General features: G+C 41.4%; 1 protein-coding gene across 1 annotated transcript; it reads left to right on the forward strand.

Annotated features, from left to right (window-relative positions):
• The first annotated feature begins 24,850 nt into the window (after positions 1-24,850).
• LOC100668981 (zinc finger protein 678-like) lies at positions 24,851-25,699 on the forward strand. The gene has a single exon (XM_010602318.3). It carries the CDS (start codon positions 24,851-24,853, stop codon positions 25,697-25,699), a length of 849 nt encoding a protein of 282 aa, XP_010600620.3.
• Positions 25,700-26,526: the final 827 nt, after the last annotated feature.

The raw sequence follows: 26,526 nt of genomic DNA on the forward strand, positions 1-26,526 counted from the left end.
GTACACAGTATGTCCTTGAATTATTGTGGTCATGTTCCAAGAACATGGTACTTAAAGAAGCTGCTTTTGGGCAGATTTGGCCTGGAGCTGTGTAGTGTATTGACTCCTGACTTAGTTGATTCAGATACAAGGAGCAGGCTAATTATAAAGGATTCAGTAAAATTAATAGAAAAAATCACATGCAGCTTCTATCCGTTAGTGGGACTCACCTAGGGGAAGGTCTAGGATGATTACATCACTCAGGCTCTTCCCTGTGACCCTAGGCAATGCTGAGTCAACTCAGTCTTATGGCAGGCATCGAGCTTGTTCTCTTTATGGTGATGGAAAACTTGACAACGTGTAATAGTGATGGTTGCACAACATGATGAGGTTACTAAATTGTACGCTTCAAAAACATTAAATTGCCGAATGGGTTATATGTAAAGTTAAACAAACAAACAAACAAAAAAAGAATTTCAGGTTAGGACAGAGAACTGAATTGCAAACTTTTGTTTTTTTTATATTGCATGTATTTTATGATTCTAAATGTCTTTTATATTTGGAAAAGGAAATACCCCGATAAAAATTAAATATTCAAATAGTACAGGGTATACAACGAAATATCTCTTTCTCACTCTTGATCTCAATCATCCTCCCCAGAGAAATCCTTGTGATATTTTTTGTATATACAAACACAAATGACGTGTTTTCCAGAGGTATTTTTTGTATATATAAACACAAATGACATGTTTACACAAATAGTATATTACCACACATATTGTTTGTATCTTTCTGGTCTTTTTCACTTAATATGTCTTGGAAATCATGTCACACAGCACATAGCAGTTGGACTCTCTGTCTCACACAGCTAATGTTTTATATTGCATGCATGGACCATAAACTATTATTCAGTTTTCTACTAAAGACTTTTCCTTCCTTTTGCTCCTGTAGACAGTGTTGCGAACCACATTCTTGGCCATCCTGCACATATCTGAGTAATATCTGTCGAATAAATTCCTAGGAGTGAAATTTTGTTAGGTCAACAGATATATTTTTAAATGTATGCTTCAAATTTTGATAGATACAGCCAGATTGCATTCTGTAGGAGATGTACCAATTTAAACTCTACCAATAATCTATAAACATGCCCATTTCCCCATACCATCGCCAGCATAGTGTTAAACTGTGATCTTTGCCAAACTGAAAGGTAGAAAGTAGTGTTCCATGGGAGTGTCACTTTGGAAGACAGTCTAGCAGTTTCTTGCAACTCTAAACATAGGCGTACCATTCTGATCCAGCAGTAAGCACTCCTAGGTGTTTACCCACATGGGTGAAGATGTGTATCTGTATAAAAACCTATACACAAATGTTTATAGCAGCTTTATTCATACTTACCAAAAATTGAAAGCAACCAAGATGTCACTTAGTAGGTCGATGGATAAACAGATGGTGCCACAACCATACAGTGGGATACTATTCATGGATTAAAAAGAAATAAGCTATCAAGCTAGGAAAAGACATGGAGAAATCTTAAATGCATACTGCTAAGCGAAAGAGGCCAGTCCAAAAAAGCTACATACTGTGTGATTACAGTTGACTAAAAATGTGCAAAAACAGACAGTCCCTTGCAAGGACATTCCGCTGCACACACTGAGGAAGAGAGCAGATTTTTGTATATTACAAGTCTGGGCCCTCCGGATCTCAGCTCACTGCCTCACGCTAATTAGAGTGGTAACAACTGGAAAATGGAGGTCCCTGGACAGTTACCTGAACTGTCGGTTATGGGCACTGTCATTGGGCCTTCTAGTGGCAGCCTCTATCAAAGGCTGCGATCAGGTGTGATCACGCTATGTATGTCTTCTTGGCCTGGACCAGACCACGTGGTCCTCTCCTGCTGGTTTAGCTGTGCCTTTTTTTTTTTAGCCCCTTGCAGTCCCTCAGAACCTTCTTCATCACAGTGAACCCTTCATCTGTTCCTTGGCGGAGGCTGTCCTTAGTGGACACTGGGTAGCATCACTCCATTTCCCACCCCAGGGGCTGTTTCCAATCTGTGAACTCTGGGCTCTGCCTTTTATCCCTCATGGGGCCTCTGGAAATCCAAGGGGGTCGAGTGTCATCTCAGGATCTCCAGTGCACCCAAACCTTCCACCTCTGCTACGGAAGCCCTATTTTAACACAGAGCCAAACTCTGATCATATTTCCCACGATTTCAAAATGGGACATGGATATAGCCCCCATTTCCTTCCTTTTAGTCTTTTAAAAATTCTTATTCTACTTTTGAAGACACTCCTCTTATGTCAGTGATTCTCAGTTGGGGGCCATTTGCCACTTTAGAGAATATATGTCAGTATCTGGATACATTTTTAATAATCACAACTAGGAGGGAGGCATGGCTAATAACGTCTGGTGTTTTAGAGGCCAAGAATGCTGCTAAACACCTTACGATGCATACGTGTATCCTAGGGCATTAATTAACTCTATTGGAGGCCAGAGCACGTGGAGAAAAACTAGCTTAATAATATGGGAAAACACTCAGGGATATTATATACACATCCCTCTAACATAACAACAGCCAACGTTTAATTGGCCCTTGACATGTGGCACTTCTTACCCTGGTGCTTTTTCATATTAGTTCATTTAAAACTTCACATCAGCCTTATGAGGCACACGTTGTCCTAGACTCTGTCACAGCTGAGGAAACTGAGGCACGGGGATGGTGAGCATTTTTTTTTTCTCGAAGTCACTGTCTATTAGGGTTGCATCAAGATTTAAACCCAGAAGGGGTGACCTAAGAGTTCACACTATTAAGAGCTCTGTTCCATCACCCTTGGACGGACTTTCCCAGCCCAGGGCATTGGTGCTATCACTGGAGGGAAGACTCATTGCACAGAAGCTTCCGCAGGGCTCGCTTCATGTCTTTGTTCATTGCGGTGTGATGGGTCGCTTTTGTGTGGCCTCTCTCGCAATGGTCTTGTAACTCTCACCCAAGTGATAGAACAGGACTGTGCATATAGGGTAATTGTAGCCCACCAAAGAGATTGGTCAGTTTTGCCATCCCTCTGGGCTTGAAATAAGCCACCCCAGAGGCAGGAAAGAGAGGATCCCACTACTACCAAGGAAGAACAGCCAGGAGCGGAGAACAGGTCCTTTGGACCTGGGGTCCTTCCACTGAGAAGCTCCTGGATCCAGGAGACAGAGAGAGAGCTGTAACCTTGAAAACGGCAAGAAGTGGTGGCAGAGAAGCAGTGGCAGGAGAGAGCACGAAGTGGGCTTCCTGGCCCATGGAGTGAGAAAGCAGAGTGCCTTTGGGCAGAGTCAGAGGGCCAGGGAGAGGCGTGCCCGCGAGCACTGCTGAGAAGAGTTCCTGATGGAAAAACTATCTTTAGTGTTCCTGAACCTGAATTTTAACCTGTTAAAGGATGGATTTGCAAGGAAAAAGAAAGTATTTTGCTTTTTGAATTTCGAGTAAGCAATTTGCTGTTGGATGCATCCAGGTTGGAAAAGGCAGTGTCCATCAGAAGGAGCCCCCTTCCAGGACTGGAAGTTAAAGAGAGCCAGCAAGAAGGCAGCTTACTATGCTTGCTCGTGGTTACCACCTGGGTCCACTCAGTGAGTGGAAGTGGGGTGGGCAAGTGCAGCAATAAAGAGACCGATGAGTTTGGACATATTCCATTGGCAGCTGTTGACCTAGCCCATGGGGGTTAGGGATGAGAGAGAGGAAGGGCTGGCTGGTCAGAAGTAAAGGGAGTTGGTGGACTCTTGAAGTTTTCAGGTGTAACCTATTTACCTAGACCAAGAGGGCTAAGGATGAGACTGTGAAGGGGCTGTCTGAAGTGTTGGGAGATGTGTGTGAACTCTTGAGCCTAAGGCTGCTACCCATTGTGACCAAGCTTGGATGGCTAAGGATGAGCTGACCGGAACTCGATGGAATGAAGAGGAAGATGTTTGACACCTCAAGCTGGTGTAGATTGCTGCAGTTTGATGGCTTGCCCTGGGCTGGACTTTGCTTATGGATGCAGACGCTCTTAGTTGCAACTGGAACAGAAGATTAAGACCAAGGAACATGTTTGTCTTCTCATAGTACTGATTTGATAGGGATGAGTAATTTAAACATTAGGCGTCTAAAATGGGGGGAGAGAAAAGCATGAAGTGGTTTATACACTTTCATAGATGTGGTTACATTAAATGAGGGGGACGTAGGAGGGTCCCTAGTGGATAGATTCCTCTTTCGCTGATGGGTCTGGGTAAGAGAGGATGGGAGAAGATGTTGATACACTTGGATGATTCATTTCTGAGTGTTGATGGTTCACAGGGTTAATTGTGATTGTACTGTAATTGTAGAAGCTGTAAGTGTGAAAATGTGGACTAAGGGGGAGGTACTGCTGGACTTGAGTACAGTGGCTGAACCTAAAGTCCCTTAAATGTTTTGTTATGCTGATACCCCATGAGGCTCAGAGCAAGGGAATAATCTCTCAGTTGAATTTTATCGTGCACCAGAAAGGGTGAAGCCAAGATGAACTATTGGGGAACCTGACCAGAGCAAGTGGATACCTGAATTGTAGATGCCTGAGTAACCTCACCTCTTGGACTCTTTGCCCTATTAAAGGACTTATTGTTAATGACTGTTTTGGACTGATACAATGATTAGGAGGGAGAAGCTTTCCTCCAAGTATGAAAGAACCATGGCTAGAAAAGCCAGGGATGGCCTGTGGTACGATGGATCGCCGTTGTGTAGCCTTTCTCAGCATGGTCGTGTAACTCCCACCCAGGTGATTGGGCAGGACTGTGTAGATAGGGTAATCGTAGCCCACTGAAGGGATTGGTCGGTTTTCCCATCCCTCTAGGCATGAAATGAGCCACCCCAGAGGCAGGGAAGAGAGGATACCACCACTACCAAGGAGAACAGCCAAGAGTGGAGAGAGTGTCCTTTGGACCCAGGATCCCTGTGCTGAGAAGCTCCTGGACCCAGGAGACAGAGAGCGAGCTGTAATCCTGAAGATGGCAAGAAGCAGTGGCAGAAAAGCGGTGCCAGAGAGATGGTGGCAGGAGAGACCACGCAGTGGGCTTCCCAGCCCATGGAATGAGAAAACTGGGTGCCTTTGGGCAGAGGCAGAGAGCAAGAGAGAGGCATGCCTGCAGGCACAGATGGGAAGAGGCTGTCCAGATGGGAGAACTGTATCCTGAGCATTCTTGAACCTGAATTGTAACCTGTTACAATTGTGAATATTCTCTGTGAGTTCAGTGTGGCCATTGCAATGAATAATCAAACCCAGAAGAGAAGTAAAGAGTGCTTTGAGAGAGACAGTTGGTGTCAGAATTGGTAAAGATGGCGGAGAGAGGAGGCATGTCTGACCTCTGCCTCATAGGAATCAGCCTTGGGCTGTTGATCTTGACTCTCCTTCCCCCTTGCGGAGTTAGTAGTCGTCAGATGCTGCTTCCACGCCACTTTTACTGTCTACGAGCTAAAGGTGAAGGGGTCCATCATGGAGCGACTATGGTGTACAGGACGGAGGCAAACACCCCTACCCAAGAGACGTGTGGGTGTAGAACTGACAGACACCCAGGAAGCTCCATAGAAGAAGGAGACAACTGAGAGGTGAGACCCAGAGGTTGAAAGTGCTTCGTACTTCGTGTTATAGATTAAATTGTACTCCCCAAATAGTGGTTGTAAATCCTAACCCCTATACCTGTGGATATAATCCCATTTGGGAGTGGGTTTTCTTTGTTATGTTGATGGGGCAGTATTAGTGTAGGGTGTGTTTTAAGTCAGTTTCTTTTGAGATAGATAAAGAACAGATTGAGTAAGCAACCAAGCAAGCAACCAGACATGGAGGAAGATAGATGCCACACCTTATGAAGATGATAGCAGAACTGAGAAACAGAAGCTGAGAAGAGACAAGGACTTTCCCCCAGGGTTGACAGAGAAAGCCTTCCCTAGATCCGGCACTCTGAATTTGGACATCTAGCCTCCTAAACTGTGAGAAGATAAATCTCTGTTTGTTAAAGCCACCCGCTTGCGGTGTTTCCGTTACAGCGACATTAGCTAACTAAGACAGAAATTGGTATTGGAGTATGGGGTGCTGTTGTAAAAAAAATACCTAGGATGTGAAAGTGGCTTTGGAACTGGGTAGTGAGTGGAGGCTGGAAATGTTTTAAGGTGCCTAACAGTAAAAGCCTAGATTGCCTTGAGATGGTTGGTAGAATTGTGGACATCAAAGGCAGTTCTGGTGAGGGCTCAGAAAGAAGTGAGCAGAGCCATAAAGTCTCTTTCATCTTAGAGACTTATCTATGGTGCCATTAACAGAACGTTCCTAAACGTGTGGACATTCAATGTGCTTTTGGTGATCCTTTAACAGGCAATGATGAACATGAGTTTGGACGATGGAGGAAGGGTGGTGCTTTTTATGCAGTGGCAAAGAGCTTGTCTGAATTATGTTCAGATGTTTGGTGGAGGGGAGAATCTGTAAGTGAAGAACTTGGGTATATGACAGAGGAGATTTCTAAGGAATGTCTTAAAGGGGCCGCATTGTTTCTTTTTGCCACTTAAAGTGAAATGCAAGAAAACAGAGATGGACTTAAAAAAAAGAACTATGAAAACAGAATTTGAAGATTTGGAAAATTCTGTTGAACATACTAAGGACATGTTCCCTAAAACTCTTACAAAGGTCTTGATGACTCAATCTTTTGTTAAAGAGTTTAGACCTGTGACTGATGGATCTAACCAACTACCACAGCAGAAAATCCATCAGCTTAGGTTGCAGGGGGCAGAGAGAGGACGAAAAGAAGGAAAGCTGTCTGCTTCTTGAACTTCTACAGGCAGGAAACAGGCCAAAGGAGCTACACTTGTTGTTCTCCAAGAAAAGAAAAGGACCATACCTGGAGCACTTGGAGAGCATCAGAACCCTTGTAAGGAACACTGGGAGAAGGACTGACTCGGTTTCAATGGGTGAAGCTAGGGCCTTCTATGTTTCAAAGGGTAGAGCCACAGTCTCCTATGTCTTAAAAGGTGAAGCCATACCCTGCAAACGGTAGAGCCACAGCCTCCCAGGTTTCAAAGAGTTAAATCTCCACCACCTTGGTTCTGGAACGTGGGGCTGCCATTCAGATATGCCAAGTGGATTAGGCTGCTACCCACAGCTGTTTCAAAAACAATGAGGGCTAGGCACAAAGCAATAACGTCCATAACATTCTTTCCCCAAGGGAAAGTTATTAGTCCACAAATCTCAAAGGCATGTAAGACGAAAGGATAGCAAATACTAGAAAGAGGAAATACGCCAAATCCAAGAATTCTATCTCTATTTGTGTAGTCTGGTGTTTGGGAATAAAGGATTTACAGGCCTGGTCCTGGATCTTGGAATGAGTTGTCCATGCCAGATCTTGTCTGGTTTTTATCCTGGCGATTTTGAACTTCAGTTTGAGTCCTTATTTGGTTTAACTGTTCACGCAGGGACAGTAGTTTTCTTCAATTGAAACAGGTGTATCCAGGTGGGAACTCCATAGTTAATTTTAGTTCCTTGTGATTCTGGATCAGTAATACCTTGAAATTTCATCAGTTTTTAAAAAAGTTTTAGAAATCTTGATTTAGTCCAATAGTATTTGTAAGTGAATTATTATAATCCTTTTTGTAAGTCTGATATAGTTCATTTTTGTTGAAGTATTTTTAGTCAAGCATTTTCAGTGAGTTAGTAAAGTAGAGCATTTCTTCAGATGACAAATTAAAACATGACCATGGATGACTTATAATAATTTTTTAAAAGTGAACGACCTGATTGAAATTACAACAGTAACACAAACCCAAATATAGTTAAAGAAAAAAACAATCTCTAAATATACTGATTATTTTCATTTCCAAAGTGTTTCAGATATAACATAATAATCTTGAGACATGATACTTTATACCAAAAACCAAACCCAGTGCCGTCAAGTCAATTCCGACTCATAGCGACCCTATAGGACAGAGTAGAACTGCCCCAAAGAGTTTCCAAGGAGCGCCTGGCGGATTCGAACTGCCGACCCTTTGGTTAGCAGCCGTAGCACTTACCCACTATACCACCAGGGTTTCCATGATACTGTATAGTCAGGATATATCAAAACTAGATTAAGCTAGACATTTGAATGGTAATAAAAACTTTGTAGATAAATGGTGTGGATTCTGTAGTTTAAACCATTGGCTTTGATGATGCGTGATTTAAAGTAAACAAAGTGACTAAGTTAGTAATGGAAATAATATAATTATGACACAATACATGTTTAATATTAGATAAACATGATTGGTATATAAATTTTCAGTTCAAAAAAATGGGCAGTTTTCTTGGTTTGACAACACATTTTATGTAATTTATATCAGATAACAGAAACAAATCTTTTATGGCTTTCTACAAAGTTTCAAAGTTGTCAGGAGTTTACCAAGAATCAATACTTAAGTTATTTGAAGCAAAGATTTTAACGGTTAAAACCTTAGTTTTTTCATAATTATGTGGCTTTGTTTTTGATTCAGGAATTTGTTTTGTGAAACTTTTGCCTTCAATGTGGATTGCATAAAGACTAAAATTAACCTTTTAACTTAGTAGTTAAAGAAAAAATTGTTATCTTAACAGTGAGAAATCCAATTCTTTGTTTTATATGCTCTTTGACATTGTGTTGTTGTTAGGTGCCATCAAGTCGATTTCGACTCATAGTGACCCCATGCACAACAGAATCAAACACTGCAAGGTCCTGCACCATCCTCACAATCATTGTTATACTTGAGTCCATTGTTGCAGGTGTTAACTACTTTAAATGTTTAATCTCATTTTGGAGCCCTGGTGGTGCAGTATTTAAGAGCTACGGCTGCTAACCAAAAGGATGGCAGTTCAAATCCACCAGCTGCCCCTTGGGAATCCTATGGGGCAGTTCTACTCTGTCCTATGTGGTCTCTATGAGTCAGAATCCACTCGATGACAATGGGTTTTTAATCTCATTTAATCATCCCAATAACCCAAAATTAGTGAAGAAATTTTTGTTGCAAGTAATAATAAAAAAAAAAAAAAGATAAAAAATTGTTAAGTAAAAAAGTTTTGTTTTGTTTTTGGTTCGTATGCTTGGTATTCTTTGGGACAGCTGGCTAAAGATGTGGCTGTATCCAAGAGCTCAATGATATCATTCAGACATTTTCTCTCTGCTGTATTTCCCTCTAAGTTGTTTCATCCTTAAACTATCCTCATGTTATTATGAGGTGAATGTCATCAACTCCATGCTTACATCCAATCAAGATAACAACCCTAGAGTGTTTCCCCCAACTACCTTAGCAGAAGTCCCAGAATAGGCTCTGATTGGCCTCTGCCAGTCACATGCTAACTGGTGAATCAATCCCTGTGGCCAGTATTCACTCACTGCCAAGCATGAGTCACTTACCTGTCCTTACAGATGGGAAGTGAGGTCAGCTTTATTTGACCCATTTGGACCAAACTAAAGGAGAGGCAACTCCCCAAAGGAATATCAGGATATCATTACCAAAAGAAGGAGGAAGGGATGAAAGAAAGGCAAACATGAGTAGATAATCTCATACACCCTACGGAGAAGGTACTGTAATAGCTCAAATTTCATGTAAGAGGAAACTGAGGCTGAGGGAGGTGAAGTGATTTGATTAAAAAAAAAAAAAAATCATGGCCGCTACATGGCAGAACTGGAATTTAGACTCTCTAGTTTGAACTTTGAGACACTGCACTATTCAGCTTTCTTGACAATAACAACCCTAGGTAATAGTGTATTATGGTATTTGTGCCCTCTTCACGGCCAACTTGCCTCCCTCCCCTTAATCATAGGAAAAGTTAGAAGGATGATGAGTATGTAATATGTCCCCTTTTCTGTAATGTTGATCAAAATGATAAAAAACCCTCCATGGAAACCAAGCCCCAAAAGTGAGAAATTCCGTATTATATTAATGGTGTGTTTTGCCCAACATCATCTTCAACAACGTACTGGGGATGTGATTTGCCCCTGGTTATAATACGAATAGGAAGCAGCATTTTCCAAGCATTTGAGGGTCCCTTAATTATGGCTTCTTTTTTTAAATCAGTGAATATATCAAAACATTTTCATCTCGTCATATTTCTTAGTTGTCCAGACTATGTTCTTACCAACCTTCTTCCACCTTCACAAGGATATGAAGTCAGAAGCATGGAGAAGACCTGAACAATAATGTCAGCCGTGTTGACCTAGTTGACATTTATGGAACACTCCACCCAACAATAGTGAAGACACATTATTTCTAAGTGCTTATGAAATATTCATCAAGATAGACCTTATGCTGGGTTATAATACAAACTTTAACAGCAGAATAAAATGAATGACAAAATAAGAAGAATTGTGGTATATTCATTTATTGGAATAAAGCACAGTGACAAAAAATAACTAATTACTGCTATGTGCAACAACATAGATAAAAATCTGATGGACATTACTACGTTGAGTAGATGCCGTTTGATACATTATACTTCATAGAATATTATTATATGAAGTTGGAGAATGGATAAATCTTATCTCTGGCAACGAAAGTCACAACAGTGCTGACTCCTAGGGTGCATATCAAATGGGAAAAGGGCGGGAGGAAGTCTTCGTTTATGCTGAAAATTTTCCGTACCTCCATCCCAGAGGTTATATGAATGAATATCCAGATGTAAAAATTCATTGGGTTGTACACTTAAGATTAGTATACATTAGGTACTATGACATGTGTGTATATAGGAGAAAAAAATTAAAAACTGTTTATGATTGTTATTTTCAAAGGTACTTCACCTTTAAAATTGTGATCCTTTGAATGAATGGACTTTCCTGCCTCTAACCCTGGAAAACTGCAGTCTCCAGGGTCCTCAGCACTTCTACATTATCAGACTGGGTGTGCAGTCTGTATCCTGCTCCTAGGGAAGGATACCTGATATGCATGAAACCATGAAAGAGAAGCCAAACTTAGAGACTTAACAATATTAAAGATGGGGAAATATTTATGAGCAAAGAAATATCTCTCTATAGAAATATGCAAAATTTCAAATGACCAAAGATGCAAACAACATCTTTCTCTGTTCTTCGTGGGTATCTCTGGTTACTGAAATCTGCGTTACAGCTCATGTACGCATTTAAGAAAACCCAAGCTTTTCTCTATAGAGGATCTAAGGACAACTGTGGTGACATCCCAAACACAACAGGGAACTACTGAACCCCGCGGTCCCGAGTTGGAGCGTTCTGAGTTCCCGCACGGGATCCCTCTCCTGAGCACCGGGCGTCCCGGAAACCGGAAGTGGAAGTATGCCCTTTGGTGGGTGTCCGTCTCGCTCCGGTGAGAGGTGGGTGTGGCAGCACCTGCTTCCTGGAAGCCGCGGAGGTGGGACCTGTGTGCGTCGGTGCGTGGACAGGTGAGGTGGTGGGAGCCGCGCAGACCTGTGGTGCTCAGGGAGCGGGGAGACTTGCAGGGTCCCGGGCCTCCCGGGCGCCGGGATCGCCCTGTGTGTGTCGGTGCGTGGACAGGTGAGGTGGTGGGAGCCGCGCAGACCTGTGGTGCTCAGGGAGCGGGGAGACATGCAGGGACCTCGGAGACCTGGAATAAAACCACCTAAGCCGGGAGTCATAGTAGACTGCTTAAAAAGTTACCGAAGATTCCGAAAATTCGTTTTATCCGTCAGCATGCATAGTTGTCAAGGGCTGACAGCATGTGCTATGGGTGGGGTGGAAGGAGCATTTCAGTTTGGAGAAATGAGTGTGTAAATTTCTAGAACAAGGATGTGTCTTAAAATTAGAGAAAGGAAACAGTGGTGGCGCAGTGGTTAAGCGTTTGGCTGCTCACCAAAAGTTCAGCAGTTGGAATCCATCAGACGCTCCTTGGAAACCCGATGGGGCAGTTCTACTCTGACCTATAGATTATATCTCTGTGAGTCAGAATCAACGCGAGGGCAACGGGTCTGGTTTTTGGTTTTATTAGAGAAAATGATAAAAGGAAGAATAACGCTTAAAGGGGAGACGTTGGTATAAAGATCATGCAAGAGAAAGAACGTTGAGTGGGAGACCAAGAAATGAAAGAATAGGAGTCAGCTGGGGTGGGAACAAGGAGGAAAGAAATGGGAACAGAAGCGGGAAATTGCAGCTGAGAAATAAATGATTTTCTGATATATTTGTTGATTTATTATAAGGTAGAAAGACAAAACGTTAAGCAATCCTTCCAGATTTCTGAAAAGCTTAGGAACTAGTGCTTCATGGTTTGAGAACGATGGGGTGGGGGAGGGCGGACTCAACGGGCAACACAAAAAATATCGATCACATATTACAATGCTGTAAATTAAATGAAAAAAAAATTTTAAGCACAATAGAGGGGTTTTAAATGCATATAATTTAAAAAGAATGGGCCGTGATGAGTTCCTTGACAAAACATAAAAAATGTCTTCTTCCTGACAAGTTACTCATGTCAGTATCAAATAACAGTGCATGTGTTAATCTGTAAGGGATAAAGTTACACAGGTAAACTTAGAACTTGAACATTGGACCCCTAACTCCCTGGAGGAAATCAGGTTCAAGTTTTGCAGGCTGGCCAGACCTACTTACTTCTCATGCTCTGGGAGAGGTAAATTCCTCCATCTGTGATCTTGTTGCAGAAAGGAGAGGCCCATGGAGCTGCCTGAAGAATGCAGGTGTGTCCTGTGGGGGCTGGAGCCTGTTCTGCCTTCAGTGTAAAGGCCCTCAGGGTGGAGCATTGCCTGTCACTCCCTGCCTGTCACTCCTTGCTTCCTCAACACTGTTTCCTTCTTCTATTTCAGGTCTCAGGTGTGGTGCAGAGAGAACTAGTCCAGCCCAGGCAGTTAGGACCTAGGGTGACCATCTTGCACATCCATGAATCACAAGAAGGTATTTCAACTGCTCCGACTGGTGTGTGGACCAGACATTATTCATCTGCCTCCAAACTGCCCAGCGCTCTGCTTCAGCTCCCGTTCCCCTTCCTGAAGGAACTTCTTGGGCTCAGAGATGACATTCCATTAGACTTCCAGAAGCTGAAGAAGGAAATGGTGAGTTCTGTGGAGAACTGGGTTATCCTTAGCATAAGTGGGTGAGGCTGGATCTGAATTGTTGGGGGAGCAGCTGTGTGCTGCGGGACTGTGGTTCCTCAGTGAAGAGAAAAGGTGGCAGAGGAGGCCAGGGGGCGGAGGCCTAGGAGGCACCCTGAGGCCCTGCTCCTCTGTCACTGGGCTCTTCCTCTATATACATGTGGCTTTTCAGGATTTAGATGTCTGGGGTCACCTTCCTTATGTGACTCTCAGAGCTGGCACCGTGGGGCATTAACATCCCCACCCTGGGCCTTGGTGCTCTGTGTTGAATGACAGAGTCTCCTGACCAGAGCCTGAAGACAGAGCAGCTCTGGCTGTGGAGGCTGAGCCTTGCCATCCAGAGTCATCCTTGTCTCATCTCTCTGACGAGTGTTCTTGACTCTCCCTCTCACACTTTTATGGGTTAGAAAAGCGGGGGCAAGTTCTTAGGGGAAGGCCCTGACAGTTTATGGGTCCTGGGTAGTGGTGGTGCTGCTCTCCTGATACCACAGAGACATGAACTGGGGACAGCGTGTCCAGCTGGATCTTGTGTGGGGACTACAAATCCATTTTTTCCCCAATGGGAAATGCTTTTGTCTTGAGGCTTTCAGGTGTGTGGAAAGCATGACTCCCCAGTCTAGGTCCTTGTCCTCCCACCTGTGACTAGAGCTGGTATTTAGTCCTTATGATTATTGATGTTCTCCATAGCCTTAAATTAGAATCTGAAAGTGTTCTCTTTTGCTAGAGAAGGTCAGTAGATGAGAAGCTTGAAAGTAAATTCTTAGGTTATAGTTTCTACTGGAAGGAAATTTCTATATCATTCGTGTTTCTACTGAGAATTTTTCAATTTAACGGATACAAATTTCTCAAACACAGAAGAATGCATACTTTAACTGATGTAGCATTACTCTAAAGCTTACTTAAATCTTGAGGAGGTTCTTAAAGACTTCTATTCCTTTTAACAAGTGCCAGAACCCCTAACGTATTAAATGCTTTAGCTGTTTTAGGAACACTCTCCAGACTGAGAGAAAATGCATGTGCAGACCCCGATCTTCGTGATTACTGTGTTTAGAAACAGGGCCCGAATTTCTACTTTTGTGGTTTGAACAAGTGCATTAGACCGTTTAGTAACTGTTGGGTCCTAAATGATTAAATTTTACTTGGTTTTGTTATTATGAACGTGAATTCCCGTAAAAACACTTAATGTCTCATTTGACTTGTATCATGTTTTTAATAGTATAATATAGTTCACTGGAATTAATGTTTTTCCAATAAGTAATATCTTCAAAGTTCAAAACTCAATGTGGACTTGAAAAGTATTCTTTATAAAAACTCATTTCTGCTCTTGTCCTCATCCAGCCCACTCCTCTCTTCCCTTAGCTTCCTTTAAATGACCAGCTTTATTACTTTCTGAAGCATCTTGCCAGTGTTTGCATAAAAGCAAGCGAATGGAAATAGAAATTTTTTATTTCCCCTAGTTTGTTACACAAAAGATGAAGAAACTATCCTGGTGATCTTTTCATAACAATATGTTGTTGTTGTTTGGTGCCGTCGAGTCAGTTCCAACTCACAGCGACCCTGTGTCCAACAGAAGGAAACGCTGCCCAGTCCTGCGCCATCCTCACAGTTGTCGCTTTGCCTGATTCCATTGTTGCAGACACTCTGCAATCCATCTTGTTGACGGTCTTCCTCTTTTTCCTGACCCTCTACCATACATACTATACATATTCTCTAAGGCAATCTTCGAGTTTGTCAAAATGCCTGCTCTGCAGGCTAGTTATTTAGCAGAAATTAGCAGGGATAGCTTTCTCCCCATTTTCGCTGGCAAAGAACTTAAACCAAGCTGCCTAACCCGTATTGTGTAAATGTCAGTTAGATACAGTTGATAGTGTTGTTAGTTCAAGGATGACCTTTCTTGTTTTTTGTCTGTTGGCCCTGTCGGTTACTAATTGAGGGGTGTTGAAGCCTCCAACTATAATAGTAGATCCGTTTATTTCTACTTGCAGTTCTATTGGTTTTTGCCTCTCATGTTTTGGCACTCTGTTATTAGGCATATACACTTTAAGCATTCTTAGGTCCTGTTGAAAATTGACCCTTTTATTGTGTTAGGCCCTCTTGATCATTTTTGTTACTCTGGAATCTGCTCTGTCTTGAAATTACATAATAAAGCCGCATCATCTTTCTTTTGAGTTTCTTTTACTTTTAATCTGTGACCTTGAGTTTTAAGTGACTTTCTTTTAGACAGTGTAGTCTCTTTTAATTGGTATACATAGACCATCAACGTTTAAGGGGGTTATTGGTATAGTTAGATTAATGTCTTCGTGTTTAATGTTGTGTGTCGTCGAGTCAGTTCCGACTCATAGCGACCCTATGGGATAGAGTATAACTAACCCTTAGGTCTTCCAAGCCAGTCATCTTTATGGAAAAGGAGCCCTGGCATTGCAGTGGTTAAACACTTGACTGCTAACCGAAAGGTCAATGGAAAGTCAGTGATTCAAACCCACCAGCGGCTCCATGGGAGAAAAGATCTGGCGCTCTGCTCCCTGAAATATTAAAGTTTATGAAACCGTATAGGGTCGTTGTGAGTCTGAAATGACTTGACGGCACACAACAACAACAGTCTTTTTGGAAGCAGATTGTCACATCTTTCAGAGAGCGGCTGGTGGGTTTGAACTGCCATTGTTTCATTTTAGCAACCTGGCACTTAACCACAGTGCCACCAGGACTCTTTGTCATGTTTGTTAGTGTTTTCTGTTCATTGCCCTTGCTCTTTGTCTTCTTTCTTGCTTTCATGTCTTTTTCTACCTCCTTTGGTTTTAATTGAGCTTTGGATATGATTCTGTATTCTCCCTTCTTAATATACCAATTATACTTCCTTTTTTTCTTCTTTGCTTTTTCCTTTAGCATTTACAATATACATTTACCACTATCCCAATCCACTTTCAGGTAACACTATGGGACTTCATGGGTCATACAAGTACCTTATAACTGTATTCTCACTTCCTCCCTCCTGTCCCGATAACATTGCTGTCATTCATTTCACTGATCCCTAAAACTGTAATTGTGTAATATATTTTTACTGTTATGATTTTGAATGAACTGTTGACTTTTAGATCAATTAAGAATAAGAAAGATAAAAGTTTTATATTACGTTTATTTATTAATTGTTTAATACTTTTCTTGTCCTTATGCAGACCCCAGTTTCTGTTCCGTATCATAGTCCTTCTCTCTGAAGAACTTCTTTTACCATTTTTTGTAAGGAAGTTCTACTGGCGGCCAGTGCCCTCCATTTTTGTTTCGAAACCTTGTTTCTCCTTCACTCTTTTTTGAAAAACTTTTTAATTGTAATGTAAATATAAGGAAACATCTCGCAATTTAACAATCTTGTATAATTGAATGGGTGGTGAAAACTGTGAAGCACTGGACTGCTGGCTGAAAAGTTGGCGGTTTGAACCCAACTACGGGCTCCTTGGAAGATAGGCTCGGTAATCTGCTTCCAAAGATCGTAGCCTTGAAAACTCTCTGGAGCAGCTCTACTGTGGACACACAGGGTCACCAAGAGTTGTCATCGACTTGATGGCAACGAGAGCAATAATGCTGCAGTGACGTTGGTTACGTTTATCTGGTGTGCAACTATTACGATCTTTTCCCACCTTATTCCACCACAGTCACAGAAACTAAATGTCCCCTACGCAATGAACCCTCTTCCTCCTTTTCCATCCCTGGTAACCACTAATGAGTTTGGTCATTTTACATTTGCCTACTTCATAGAAGTGGGATCATCGTATTTGTCCTTTTGTGACTGACTTATGTCACTCAGCAAAGTTCGTCCATATTCTAACATCTCTCAGGGCTTTGTTTCTCTTAATGACTAAGCAGTATTCCGTTTATGGATATACTGTATTTTGTTGATCTAGTCATCTGTTGATGGACATTTAGTTTGTGTCTGTATTTTGGCTTTTGTGAATAGTGCTGCAGTGAATATTAGTGTACAGATTGGTGTTTGATTTTCTGCGTTTCATTCTTTTGGGTATCTGGCTAGGAGTGGGATTGCTGGGTCATATCATAGTTCTATAGTCAGCTTTTTGAGGAACTGCCAAACTTTACCACAGAGGCCGTACCATTTTGCATTCCCACCAGCAATGGATGATGGTCCCGGTTTCTCTAAATCTTTGCCAGCACTCGTTATTTTCCATTTTTTCTCCTCCCCCACCCCCCTTTTTAAATTTCTGTGACACTTCTATGCCTTTGCCCTGGTCAGATTGTGCTGACTCCACCAGTATTGCCCACTGTCTTACTCTTCGCTGAGTTTCCGTATACTTACCTACTATCTATTAGTGTTTTCCCTCTCTAACCCTCTGCTCCCTCTCAACCATCAAAAATTGTTTCTCTCTGTGTGTAAACTTATTTCATGAGTTTTTATAAATAGTGGTCTCATACAGTATCTTTTTTGAAGGATAATTTTGCTGGATGCAGAATCGTAGGTTTGTATTTTTTTTTCTCTCTTCTCTCAACACTAAATATTTTGTTATACTTTCACTTTGCTTACATGGTTTTTTTTTCTTAAGACAAATCTGATGTAACTCTTAATCTTGCTCTTTAATAGGATGGTGATCTTACCCCACTCTGGCTTCTTTCAGTATTTTCTCTTTGATTTTGTGTAGTTTGAATCTAATATCACAAGATGTAATTTTTTGGGTATTTATCCTGCTTGGTGTTGCCTGGACTTCCTGAATCTTTGGTTTGGTGTGCATCATCACCTTTATAAGTTTGTCATTCCTCATTACCTCAACTATTTCTTCTGTTCATTTCTACTGTCTTTCCTTTCTGATATTTTCAGTATGTGGATGGCCCACCTTGAGAAATTGTCCCACAGTTCTTGGATATTCTGTTCTATCTTTTTCATTCTTTTTTTCTCTCTGCGTTTCCGTTTTGACTGTTTCTGTAGCTGTATCATCACGCTCACTGATTCTTTCCTTGGCTTTGTCCTGTCATTTGTTAAACCTGTTAAAGGCACTCTTAATTTCTGTTACAGTGTTTTTTCCATTTGTAGTGTTTCCTTTGGTTTCTTGATTACAGTTTCCCTCTCTCTGGTTACACTACCCATGTGTTATTACATATTGTAGACTTTATTTATTAGCACCCCAGCAGGCTAATTATAGCATGTTAAATTATAACAATTATTGATATAGTAGCAAGGGGTGGCCAACAGGGAAGTCTAGTATAGCGCAGTGATTAAGGCTCAGTCTTTTAGTGAGCCCCTGCCCAGAGCAATACCGTAAAAGTGCTTCTCTGCTTTGCTCCTCACAAATTCAGAGAGACAGGAAGCCTAGATGGGGGTGGAGTTGGGTATTTCGCTACTGCAGTTCAGTTAGACTCTGGTAAAATAGGTTCTCTAGAGGGAGGCCTTGTCAGGAAGAATAGTGTCCTCTGGGAAAGTTCTGAAATGGCTGTTTCTCACATTTCCCCTACTGGAAGGAAACACAAGGAGATTTTCCTCTGACGGGCACACCAAGAACCTGATGGGGTACCTGCAGGTAAAACAAAAACTCTGTGGGTCCCCCTGAGACTCGGCCTCCCTGGCATTTGTAACCCTGAAGTTGTCCACATCGAGCTTCCAGCAATTCATCAATTGCATTTTAAGTTCTCTTACGCTGATACTGATCCTAGAGGTAGCTTCTGCTCCTAGGTGTTTGCCCTGGTGTGATACTCTGCATCTGCTTATGTGTCCCTCCAGTTTTGGGGCAGCAGTTTGCCCTGAGATCTCAATATTCTGAGTTCAGTGTGTTCAGGCTTTTTCTTCTGAGGATGGGAGCGATGACGACCACCAAAAGCAAAAACCCAGTGCCGTTGAGTCGATTCTGTCTCATAGCGACCCTATAGGACAGAGTAGAACTGCCTTATAGAGTTTCCAAGGACCACTTGGCGGATTCGACTGTCGACCTTTTGGTTAGCAGCCGTAGCACTTAACCACTATGCCACCGGGGTTTCCTGATGATTACCAAGCTCCTTATATATTGAACCAGAAACCAGAGGTCTTCATTTGTGTCTCATGTCGTTACTATGGTCTTTATTTTCATGTTAGCTTCTTTATACTATTAATTTGCGCTGCTTTTGTTTTTCCAGTTTCTCAAATTTACATGCTTAGCCTATTGCTAGTGATCTTTTCTTTTCTGGGTATAAGCAACGTATCTTACCTTTCATAGGTGTGAAGGAGCCCTTTGACTCCTCTCTCTCTAAGTTGGGACTTGTTGAAATTGATGTGCATGTGAAATATATATGAGTGCTTGCAAAATCATCCTAGCCTGCTTCCGAGTTTCTAGAATTGAAAGTACAGTCTTTTTTTTCCCTTATCAAGCCAGGTTTCACTAGCTTATGTTTTCTAAAATGATTATTTTCTACCTGTGCTAACTTACTAAAGATAAATATGCTTGCGTTACTTGTCACTTGTCACCTTACTGTGCTAATCTTCTGTTCAATATTACCGCTACCTGATATATATATATATAGTACAAATACATGTATATGTAAGTATTGTCCATGCTCAAAGAACTTATGATCCATGTTCATCTGGAAATTTCTGTTTTATTCACAGCTGTATCTGCTTTGCCAACATGAAGCAGGCTCTGTGTCAATATTACCTAAATCTAACTGAATAAGTAAATGTAGCCAAAATTAAGAGCCTGAAGGGAAGAAGTTTCGTCTGAGACACAGGACTTTACCAGGAGAAGTAGCTCCAGGTCTTGTGAATTGAATGGGTTGCTTCATTTGTCTCCTCTCCTTAGTATCCGTCAGGGCTTTAGGTCGTCCATGGTGTTGTTGGAGAATAATAGCCAGAATAACAAAAAAACCGTATGCATGTGAACAGAAATGGAGTTGTCAGGAATTTAGGCTGCAAAGACAAATTGACCTGCATTCTGTCCCTAGCTCAGCAATATTCCATGTGGATAACGTTGAACATGTGATTAAATGAATGTTTCTAACTTTTCTCAGCTATGACATGTTTGAAATAGTATCTGCTTAGAAAAGTCATGAGAAAAAATTGAGCCAGGGTGTTGAAAACTTTTTCCAAAACCTTTTACAAATCATAGGTGCTCAGTCTATTGTATAATGAATGTTAGGGTTTTTGCTGACTTTAAAATATATAATCTGGCCCACTGCAGTAGAAGAGGCTTTTGGATTTTGGCTGTAGCTCAAAGTTTGTTAAGATCCCATCTTAACCAGACTTGATTAGAGATGAAATACACAGCTGATATATCACTTCCCCTCCAAGACAAGTCTTTCTTACTCTAAAGCTGCTCTATTTTAGCACCCAAGGCATAGATTAGCAGCTATTTCTCTCCTCACTCTATGGGGAAGTCTTTAGGTTGGTGCTATGTCATAGAGGTTAGACTTAAAGAGACCAGGGGATTCCAGTGTTCACAGATCGGGTAGTCATGGTTGTGTGCCTTCCAGGGGCTGCGAAAGTGAGAGAATTTTGGAGTGGAGCCTCTAGAGGGCTGGTGTATCAGCCTCTGTTTCCTAGGCTTCACAGGCAATTTAATAGGTAAACCTTCTACACTTCAACTTACTTACAAAATTATTTATTTTTGTGGTAGAATTTATATATAACAACATTTGCCAGTTCAATGGCATTTACACATATAACTTGGTCACATTGATTATGTTTATCATGTTGTGCAAAAAAAGAAAAAACCAAACCTGTTGCCGTTGAGTCGATTCCGATTCATAGCGACCCTATAGGTCAGAGTGGAGCTGCCCCATAGGGTTTCCAAGGAGTGCCTGGTGGATTTGAACTGTCAACCTTTTGGTTAGCAGCCGTAGCACTTACCCAGTACGCCACCAGGGTTTCCTCATATTTTACAGTCACTACAAAGTGGAAACCGTAACCTCTTAGTCAGCAAACACAAGGGTGTCCTGTTCTTGTTTCTGCACAGGTAGTGCTCTCTGTCACCTTATAACATTAAAGTGTGTTTTTGTGAGGGTGTATGGGTTTGTTTGTTGAGGAGGCAGTCACTAATAATTGGTGAACAGTTGCATCAGGTCTCAAAATTTGGGAATTGTGGGGAGATCTGGATTCTCATTTTTCCTGTCTCACCTGAGCTCTTTTTAGTTACCTTTGCCTGTGTCTCTGTGAAAGGGATAGATAAGATGACAGCACACCTGAGTTTTTGAAAATAGGTGAATGACAGTAAAAACTCTCCAAATGGGTATTCTTTTTTCAGCAATTAGACCTATCACCTCCTGATCTCCAAGAGTTCAAGAAAATATGACTAGCTCAGGGCCTTAGTTTGCCACTTGTTTGTGTGGGCCCTCGGTCCTTCCGTGGCTATGAGGGGCAAAAGGAAAAACTGTCCTTCTGCAGTGTTTCCCAGTTATTAATACCTCACCTTGCCTTCACCCCATGCTTTGTGTTGTTTAGTGTTCTGGTGGGTCTTACGAAAGGCACTGTAATTGTTCACAAGGAAGTGATGATCTTAATAAGAGCATTTCTTTAATTTTTGCTATGTTTTCTTACTGTTCTAGGCAATAAAGAGAGCAGAATAAGACCGCAATTGGTCACGGTCAGCATGTAGGGAAATTATTTCAGTGACTGGAAGTCTGTGGAACAGGATGCAATCAGTGAGGAAGTGAATGTAGTTAGTGAAGGGATGAGGCTGATAACCTATACCGTAAAATAGACCTTGGTGGAACACAGAACCTTATCTACTCCCTACAAATTCTCAGTTTTCCAGGACTGTCAGCCTCACCCTTTATTTTTAAAAACATTGGAGTACATGGTACCTGGCTGACCCAGAATGTGTGGGATGTTTTAGGACTCAGTGGTCATCGAGGATGTGGCCGTGGTCTTTACCCAGGAAGAGTGGGCTTTCCTGGGTGTTGCTAAGCAGAAACTCTACAGAGATGTGATGATAGGAACCTTCAGAAACCTGGCCTCAGTAGGTAAGAAGGGCATCATTATTTATTTAGTGAACAAAAGTATTTTACTTACAGATTTTGTTTCAGTATTTGGGCTGAGGAATGTGAATAAATCGGTAAATAAACAGGCAGTGGCTTCTTGGTCCATTGAGCTCACATTTCCTAGCTTCCCCCAGGAAGATAAAAGGTCTGTGTATTAAAGTGAGCTTTCAGTTCTCCTGTGATTAAAAGCCCGGAGATTCTTGAACTGTGTAAACATTGGCTTCAGGGATCACTTAGGGGCACTGAGAGATTTGTTGTTTGGAACCTTGCACTGAGTTTTACTGTGTTGATTACATGTTGGACACGATTATTTTGATACACATAAACTCACACCTGTCCATCTCCAGAGACCCTGAAGAGCAAAATGTTGGCCCAGTATCAAGGAAATGTTCGTTGCTTTTCACTGTCTTCTCTCATGATATATGTTTCTCCATGAGCACAGTGTTTGGTATACACATTTGTTTTCCTAGAGAAGCAAGGGAAAGATCTGAGGACAGTGGAGAGAGGACTCATCCAGGGCCACTGTGTTGGGAAGTACCAGGAAAGCCAGATGTTTTTGAAAGACCATCCCTGCACTGAGAGAATTACATTGGGATCAGTCAGCTAGAAAAGTCTCTTTTGGATTGAAGACACAATTTCTCAGATACCTGAGCTTACTTTTCTGACTGTAGCAATCCTCTCAGACTTGTGTTCAGGGAAACCCGTTTCCTCTTAATGATATATGTGTATCGTGCCCAATATCTTTCTACTTAGATCTCCTAATTACGCCTATTCATGTTACTGTCGCTCTCAGTGCTCATGGAAGTATTTCCTAGTAAATGTGTTTCTAACTATTGCCAAAATGCTGAAGCAGGAAAATGGGGCTAAGTCTTTCTTTGTTCACAGCAGCCTTTTTTTCCTCCTAATAATTCCTTTCCTCTTTGTTTCATATTGTGAACCTCAACGTGAGTTATTGGGTCAGTCTCTCAAAACCTTAGCTATGGAGAAAACTTATCCAGTGAACATATAATGGAGCAATTCATGAAGAATAACACCTGGTCCTCCATGTTAGGAGAAACCTCCGAATCGTATGGCAGTAAGGATCAGCATGAAAATCAGGGGATACACTTGAGCTGAGTGTCATTCAAACAAGAGAAAACCATACCTCAGGAGAATATTTATATGTATAAATCCGTAGCCATGGAGTCAATTCCTATTCCTAGCGAACCTATAGGACACAGTAGAACTGCTCCATAGGATTTCCAAGGAGCACCTGCTGGATTTGCACAGCCGACTTTTTTGTTAGCAGCTGTAGCTCTTAACCACTACGCCACCAGAGTTTCCATGTATGTGTATACACACGTATATATTTATGTATATATAACAGGACTGACGTGGTTCATAACAGTTCAGCAGTTGCTGACATGAACGAGGGCAGAGCGCCCGTTGCATAATGATCAAATCTATTGCCTGTGGGATTTTAACCTGAGTAGGAAACAGCAATGCCCCACTCAAAGATGGCGGTCGACCATGGCACTTTCAGCATGTATCACCTTTCATAGTCCTACCAATAATCTAATCTCCTGCATTAGGTTTCTGACCAGCCACCCTGTGTATCTGTGCCTGTCGGAAGATACCGGGCTGCAGCCACTTCTCTCCATTCCTCATGGCTTCTGATTCCGACCAGGCTCTCTGGGGCCTCTATGCAGTGCCACACACCCAGAGGCAGCCAATTGCAGGTGAAAGTTTGCAAACCCTGAGTGTCCGGTTATTAATGAAGAAGCAGAGCAGCTTGCATGGAGGTTACTTTGATAAATGTGTATCGAAGATCTATAAACATATATACTGTATATATGGTGTTCACACAACATTCAGATCACATAACGTCTTTTGTTATTGTAGACATTAAGTGACACATACTTGTTCACGTATATATTGTGAAATTGTGTCTTCAGAGAATTGCAACAACACATTTTCAGAAATGTAACTCAGATATTATTTGAGAAATATTTGATTTGGACACAGTTTTCAGAAAGCCTTATTTTTCTTCAAAACAACGACAGTCATGGTAGTATTTCTACTAGATGATTTAACCTCTGAAACATGAGACAAGTTGTGGAAATACCATGCATGTTCACTGTGTTTTGTAATGGTAAAATGGGAACAAATGTACTTTCAACAGCATGTTGCCTTTTTTTAACAGAAGTCATACAGTAGAGAGCCTCTGTGAAAGTAATGAAGGCAAACAGTGTGGGAAAACCTTCTGCTGGATTCCAGCTCTTACTGTGCTGAATAGAAACCCTTCAGAAGCAAATCCTTTTGAATGCATAAAGTGTGGGAAAACCTTCCTGGATTACCCACGACATAAGCATCATACCAGATCTCACGCTAGATGCAATAACTGTCTGTGTAGGAAATGTGGAGAAGCCTGCAGTTGTCCCTCTCACCTATCCACTCCTATGAGAGCTCTTAATGGAAAGAAACCCCATATATGTAAGGTATATGAGAAGGATTTCAATTGTATTTCAACCCTTAAGAATCCCATGACAGCACTCACTGATGAGAAACGCTGTGAATGTAACCAGTCTAGGAAAGATTTCTGTAGTTTCTCATCCTTTTTGACACACCTTAGAGGTCATATGCACGAATGTAAAGAATGTCGTAAAACCTATAGTTATCCTTCATCCCTCATTTTACAAAAAAATTTCATAACACAGATAAGCCGTATGAATGTAAGGAATGTGGGAAAGCCTTTAGTCGTTCCTCACACCTCACTCAACATCTAAGAATTCAGTGGAGAGAGGCCCTATGAATGTAAGCAGTGTGGGAAAGCCTTTCAATTTTCCTCACATCTCACTAATCACATAAGAACTCATAGTGGAGAGATGCCTTATGAATGTAAAGAATGTGGGAAAGCCTTTACTCAACCCTTATCCCTCACTATACACTTAAGAACTCACAGTGGAGAGAAGCCTTATCACTGTAAGGAATGTGGGAAAGCCTTTAGTCAGTCCTCAAACCTCAGTGCACATACAAAAACTCACAATGGGCAGAGGCCTTATGAATGTAAGGAATGTGGGAAGACCTTTAGGTATTGTTCACACCTTACTAAACATAGAAGAATTCACAGTGGAGAGAGACCTTATGAATGTAAGCAATGTGGGACGGCCCTTACTGATTCCTCTGCCCTCGCTACCCATATGCGAACTCACAGTGGAGAGAGGCCTTATGAATGTAAGAAATGTGGGAAGGCCTTTGGTTGTTTCTCACACCTCATTTCACATGTAAGAATTCACAGTGGAGAGAGGCCTTATGAATGTAAGCAATGTCAGAAGGCTTTTATTCGTTCCTCACACCTCACTCAACATGTAAAAATTCACAGTGGAGAGAGACCTTATGAATGTAAGGAATGTGGAAAAGCCTTCAGGTTTTTCTCACACCTCACTCGACATATAAGAACTCACAGTGGAGAGAGGCCTTATGAGTGTAAGGAATGCGGGAAAGCCTTTAGTCAGGCTTCAGCCCTCACTGCACATAAAAGAACTCACAGTGGAGAGAAGTCTTATGAATGTAAGGAATGTGGGAAAGCCTTTAGTCAGGCCTCAGCCCTCAGTGCGCATATAAGAACTCACAGCAGAGAGGGGCCTTTTGAATGTAAGCAGTGTGAGAAAGCTTTTAGTCAGGCTTCAGCCCTAACTACACATGTAAGAATTCACAGTGGAGAGAACTTATGAATATAAGGTATGTGGGAAAGCCTTTAGTTCTTTTTCATACTTCTAAATAAGAAATCAGTGGAGAGACTACTCTGTCAAAATTTGCATGTTTCATCGTTCTATAATTTCAAACAGCAAACTTCCAAACATCTGTGATTAAAGAATAAAGTTTCTCAGTGAGTAGTAAGAAAGCAAACCACCTCGAAGAAGGTGTCATTAGAACTACTTTGGGTTTTTGGGAGAAATGACAGTTTCATTTTAACAAGGGGCTGTCCTCAACAGTGTTTGTTACTTTCTCATTTCAAACTAAATTTTACTCTTCTTGAAGTCTTTGTCTATTGCAAATAAATAAGGGTGCGTGAAAGAGCCTTGAACAAATGTGGTTCTATGTTTTTTAATGTTTTTATTAATGCTATTTTACATACAGTTAAATACACTCATCTTGTATTTGGCTTAAGAGTGTTTTGTTTTGTTTTTATATATAACACATTTCCTCCCATACTTTCCTATCGTAAAGTTAATATCTTACCCTGCATAATTAATAAGTTTCTCATAGGGCGATACTTTGAGATTGTGCAAATATTCTGTTTTTCATTGAACTTTGGAATACTAATTTCAGTATCTGTTGATAAGTATTACCTATGAGTAATACTGTTGTGTTTACCAAATGCTAGTTTCTGTTCCAATCATTTCTTTTCTGCTTATTAATTGAAATTCTTTAAGAAATGGCTTTCCCTTCTCTTCTCCCCCTCTTTATTTATTTACTAAATTGTTCATAGCAGTAAAGCAGTGCCTGGATTATGAAATTCTGTTCCTAATTCCGTCTTTAAGTAGAATTCGTATGTAAG

This window comes from Loxodonta africana, chromosome X (assembly GCF_030014295.1).
Source record: "Loxodonta africana isolate mLoxAfr1 chromosome X, mLoxAfr1.hap2, whole genome shotgun sequence".
In the NCBI taxonomy this organism is placed as follows: Eukaryota; Metazoa; Chordata; class Mammalia; order Proboscidea; family Elephantidae; genus Loxodonta; species Loxodonta africana.